Source organism: Rutidosis leptorrhynchoides, chromosome 4 (assembly GCF_046630445.1).
Source record: "Rutidosis leptorrhynchoides isolate AG116_Rl617_1_P2 chromosome 4, CSIRO_AGI_Rlap_v1, whole genome shotgun sequence".
In the NCBI taxonomy this organism is placed as follows: Eukaryota; Viridiplantae; Streptophyta; class Magnoliopsida; order Asterales; family Asteraceae; genus Rutidosis; species Rutidosis leptorrhynchoides.
The window spans coordinates 445,450,740-445,456,739 of record NC_092336.1 but is presented as its reverse complement, the minus strand read 5'-3'; the positions used below and the strand labels follow the sequence as shown (position 1 = coordinate 445,456,739).

At 32.7% G+C, this 6,000-nt stretch overlaps 1 protein-coding gene across 1 annotated transcript; it reads right to left on the bottom strand.

Moving 5' to 3' along the window:
- Nucleotides 1–2,446: 2,446 nt before the first annotated feature.
- On the bottom strand, nt 2,447–4,063 carry LOC139839439 (glucan endo-1,3-beta-glucosidase-like). Its single transcript, XM_071829502.1, has 2 exons — nt 3,908–4,063; nt 2,447–3,596 (listed from the first exon to the last, which is right to left on the bottom strand). Exons 1-2 carry the CDS (start codon nt 3,963–3,965, stop codon nt 2,638–2,640), a joined length of 1,017 nt encoding a protein of 338 aa, XP_071685603.1. The 5' UTR covers nt 3,966–4,063; the 3' UTR covers nt 2,447–2,637.
- Between the last annotated feature and the right edge of the window lie 1,937 nt (nt 4,064–6,000).

The window sequence follows — 6,000 nt, the reverse complement described above, 5'->3', positions numbered from 1 at the left end:
AAATCATACTCTTCCACGGATCATTGTACAAAACTTTAGCAAACAAAATAAATTAGCGAAACCGAACAAGAGAAGATTAGAATACAACCTTTGTAGCTTTTTGAAGATCGAATTTGAAAACTCAAAGAAGAGTTCCTCTAAACGGTAGACAACCAAAGTTCCAACCTTGTTTCGATCTATACCTTCTACTTAACGGATCTTTTCTTCTTCCTTATTTTCACCAAAAACGGTACCCAATTATAGATTTCAAGTATTTTGGTTACTTGAAAATGTGAAAGAAAATAGCATTTTTGTATGTGTGTTTTGTATCTTTTGTATATATTTCCAATACCAAGACTTGGTATTATATATTAATAATTATTATTCCTTTATCTAATTGACAAAGTGGTAATGAATAGTCTACTTTTACCATATTACAAGCAAACAATAGAGTTTTAGCTTTTATAAAATAGCCACAAAACCTTACATTATTATTAGTCTACCTTTTACATTTTTCAAAGAAACAACAAAGTTTTAGTTTTTATAAAAATAGCCACAAAACCTTATATTATTAGTTATGAATAGTCTACTTTTGCCATTTTGCAAACAAACAACAAAGTTTTAGTTTTTACAAAATAGCCACAAAACCTTATATTATTATTGTTATTAGTCTACTTTTTACATTTTGAAAAGAAACAACAAAGTTTTAGTTTTTACAAAATAGTCACAAAACCTTATAATATTATTATTATATATTATCTTATATATTTACAAAAGTAGCCAAAGCTTTCTATTATTTATTATTATTATTATTATTATTATTATTATTATTATTATTATTATTATTTATATTTATATACTATCTAATAGACAAAAACTGTGAATAGTAATTCGGGACACTTTCGTCCTTTCACCTTTTTTTTTTTTTTTTGTGTTTTCACCTTTTTTCCTTTTTCCAAAAAAACCCCAAACTTTGTTCTAAAATTAAAAGCGACCCCCCAAACAAGGGTAAAGTGTCAAATAACCATTTTCATAAAAAATCTTAACTAAACTTCACCCAAATATTCAACGGGTCATATCTTCTCGCTCGCAACGAGTTAAATTTTCCCGACACCATCGTTAAACTCGAAATAATTTTAGGAACACAATGTCGCTAACTATACGCAAAACGAACGCTTTTTAAAAAACGCTAAATATTTGAAGTACTTTTCATACACGTTGATTTTGCGTTAAATTTTTAAAAGTCGAGAACTCCATAGCGAAACGCGAAGATGCACATATATTGTTAATTTAAAATAACATTTAAATTTTTAACGGATTATACCTTTTAGTTCGACTCGAGTTGCGCTTCAACGACAACATCGTTAGCCACGAAATAATTTTACAAACTAAACGCAGTAAAATACATTAAAAAACGAACCCCCGGCGCAAAGCGAGGGTTCGTAAACTAGTTGATACAATAATACATATAGTACAAATATAATAAATGAAGATTTGGAAAGATTTGCAAAATCAAATCTTTATATAAAATAAGATTTACAAAATCAAATCATAGTTTATAAATCAAATCAAATCTTATATCTTATATAAAATATGATTTGCAAAATCTAATCAAATCTGTACATATTTAGATTTGTAAGTATATGTAAACACATAAAAAAAACTTACTTAATTTATTAAACCATTAACTAATGATTAATAAATTAATTTCCGATTAGAAGGTATATCAAACAATTTATTATTGGCCTTTGTGTGTGACCGAATAGGATAAATGGACTTTTATTATTTAATGTCATGGGCATATCTTCGGAATATATGTACCACGGTCAAACCACGGTCGAACCGTAGCCAACCCGAGAACATATTTCCAACAAAGGACACTCAATATATAAACTTATTCTTAAAACAGAATGTAACAACCTAAATCATCTCAACCATCCATTTTGAACAATTCATCTCAGCCTTCTATCTTGATGTGCTCTTTATCCTTCCCTTGTATGCTTTCCATTCGATTGGGCTTGGGCTGGGCACTCTTGGGTTGGGTCACGAAGCATGTGAGTTGATCTCTATCAATAATCCACGTTAATAACACAAAAAGAAATGGACAAACTTGCTATAAAAAGCAACCTACTTTCACTTCATTTACTTCCAAAACAGATAATTGATGGGTTTTGATTTACATTTTAATCATTTAAACTTCCAAAACCAGGTTGTGATTGCTTAACTTAAATATTGTACAATAACCAGGGTCGGTAGACTCTACTTCATTGGGTTCTAGAGACAAAGCAAGAAAGAAGGAAAAAAAGAGAGATAAAGTTACCATTATGCCTCTAATGAAAAATAGTAATCAAACGACAATGATATGATGGGTTTGAAATATAGTATAATTTGGGAGAGAAAAAAACAGATATCATATCATTTTTCCAACTTAATTGCTAGAAATAATAGTTATGCAAGCAAACAAAAAGGATGAAAATGACGAGTTTTTATTATTACGATACAAGACAATAAAAATCAACCATTATATACACTCCTTGTTTATCACGTACCAACATGATTTATTCAATAATACATGTATACTCCATATTAGTAGCAAAACGACTACTTTATTTTCTATATGTAAACATTATTTTTACTTCCCAAAATGATGAAACATTTCTAAGTGAAGTTCAACTGGTACTTAGCTTGTTGATTAGGCGAAAAAATCCCGAAATGTTTCTCTGTTTCATCTCCGGTTTTTTTGTTTTCATCGAACATCGCAAACAAATACGTCTCTATCGATCTTCCTGGCTTCAACGGCGTCCCTGATGTCCCTTTAACATGTCGAATCAAATTGTTATAATAAGTTCCAGCGTTATCTAACGTCGCTCCATCACCACCAGCTGAAGGCCATCCGCTTTCCGACACAACAATTTCCACATTTCCCCCGCCAAGTGGCGCTTGAGCTGCGTAATGAGCATCTAATTGCGCATCAAATAAGTTAGAATACATTCGACCATTATCGTTCACAACAGTTCCTGGTGCAGTAAACAACGCGTACGGAAGATTCTTATTCGGGTCACCAAGGTAACCAAAATACGGGTAAATGTTAGCAAGCATAGGTAAATTATTTTGGGCTAGATAATTAATTATCGGCCCAATAAACCCCTTTACATTATCTTTAAAAACGCCACTGCTTGGTGGAGACGATTTGTCTAAGAGACCAGTGTAGGTTGCGGTTGAGACTTTAATTTGGTTGTCTAGGTTTGCGGATTTAATTGCGTTGTGAACATTTTGTAACGCCGGAAATAGAAAATTTACATATTTACTATTTTCGTTATTTGGGTCAACTTCATTTCCAACGGCAATGTATCTAAACTTGACGTCGGGGTAGTTGACGACGTTGTCGTTAACCCAAGTGTTTGCGGTGTTTTGATCGTTAAGGGATTGTAAGGCGTCGTTAGGAACACCAAGCATGAGTTCGATGTTGGTTCCTTTGAGTGCTTGGAGAGTTGCTTGATCTGGATCGTAGATTCGCATCCTTGTTATGCCGTTGTTTTGGTAAAGCTTTACCACGTCTTGTTGCGAGGGCAAACCATCACCATTTCGCCCGTAGCACACGCCAACCGATTGTGCATCTATATTACACAAAATAAAATGGAAATCATTGAAATAGCTATTCAAGTATCTTATAAAAGTACACACGAATAACAAAGCTACATTTTCTTAGAAAATTATGTTTTCAAATTGTACGTATGCTATATATACCTTAAAACCAATACTTACACAAACATATATATCATGTTTAAAGGGCGCGATTTGTACACCACCAAACGTCTTTTATAGTGTTTTGCAGTACAATATTTTAAAGCGTATTTAAATGATGTACGAATACCTTTCATATTTAATGACTAGTTAATAAAGGTCAACAGAATGAAAAAAGATAAACCTGTGACATTGAGAACAGCTATAACTAGAAGAGCAAGTATTACAAGTTTTGATTCCATGTCTTCTGGTTATAAAATTCCTTAAAAGATTTAACGCTATTTATAATGCAGAAAATCAAGCATCAAGCATATATTTAATAATAGAAAAAAAAAAAGATTTTAATTGTGGAATTACCCGTCAAACAAGTGATGGAACTTTTCCACACAACGTGTGTTTTAAGTTGTGTTTTTAATGTTGGGGTCAATTTTGTGATTTTGTCACTGAAAAGTCTTGTAGTCAAGAGTCTGATAAGCCCATATCTAACGGTATGATTGATTTTGTCAACATTATTGTTTAATAATAATTCTTGATTCATGAATGATAAATATTGCTTGATCATTAAATTTAATAGTCAAAAATACCTATTGTATATAAAGGTGCGTTAGATATAAAAAAAATTAAACTAAGTCTCTTTTTTTGAATTATTGAAAAAAACCTCTTATAAACGAGCACATTGGTTCTCTTATAGATCGTAAAGTCAACACACCTTTTAAAAGCTTACGTGAGTTTAATCTTATTTTATTTTATAAGTTTCATGCAGTATTTCGTTGATTTCACTCCCAGTTTCATGAGTCTGGCTTTTTGCGAGTTTAGCCCCTTGATCCAAATTTTCATTTCACTCTCAATCTCTCATCCCTCGTGAAAACTAAAATACCCTTAGAATTTTATGAATTTTTTACTCTTCAAGGACTAGAAGTGAAATGAATGTTATGATCAAGGGACTGAGTTTGCAAAATAATCTGCACAAAGACGACGGAACTGTTTATTATAATAAAATTGTTACGAGTATTTTTTAAAAAATTGTCCAACACTCCACCCATTTGTAATTCCCCTTTGAATAGGTAATGCGATCTATTCCACGCAATGAATTAGTTCATACATAGACTATACCAATTACAATGACTGATTGACTAGTGATTGATGATAAGAATCTTTTTGAGATTAAATGATGATTTATAGATAACCGAACTAAGTTAGTAATGAAAAGTACAGATTAATTAGATGACTGGTAGTAAATTTATGTTCAAATCTCATAATATCATGCATATTCTGAAGGACTTGTCAGTCACTCAGTCTTACTATAAATTTTATAAACTATAATTTCAACAACTATTATATTTTTTTTTTTTTTTTTTTTTTTATTTTTTTGAAAGGCAAGCTTGCATCAGTCCTGACCGAAGCCTAGTCATCATTTGCACACACGCGCGCTTTCGGGCAGGAAACCCGAACCACACTCTGAGGATCCGACCCTTAAACCATCCCGAGGGGCAGGCGGGCCGGATCTTAGTCCCGGAGCGGGTCGGTAAAACCTTCCCTTTGGGCCACCTTCAAGGAATAATGTTTCAATTTCTAGAGCGGGTGACGAGGTTCGAACCCGAGACCTCTAGCCCTGCGAGTACACAAGTGTAACCGCGGTACCATTGAAGCAATGCTTCGTTGGTCAACAACTAATATTATAGTCCTGTATATAACTAGTAATAAGGATTTTGTTAAGCGTAAACCCTTAAGATTATGTAAGAACAGCCAACATAGGGATGGCAAAAATACCCGTACTCGATGGGTAAACCCGAAACCCGATATTATTGGTCCAGGTTTGGTTCGGGTATACGAGTTTAGGGTCGGGTATGGTTATAGGTTTACTTTTTTTCGCGGGTTCAGGTTCGGGTTTGGTTTTAAATAAAAACTCATATACCCGACCCGTATGCCCGACTCATATACCCGATTAGTTTATTCAATATATTATATTGAAAGTTACAAACAAATACCAACCTGGGCTTATATCCTACTAGCCCACTTCATAAGGCCCACCAAAATGGACAAGAAAAACATGCATACATTACATCCGAGTATAGACATGTAACTGAGATTAATCCTTGGATGCTACTATGAACAAGCTGCACAGCAAGATTCTTTAACATTTAATTCTTTAACATTTTAATCTCAGTTAGTAATGTAGTTTGTAAATTCTTTAACATTTAATTTAATTTGATTTTAATTAAATGGTTACCCGATTATCCGTGGAGAAATCCGTTACCCGACGGTTAATTAGTTAAT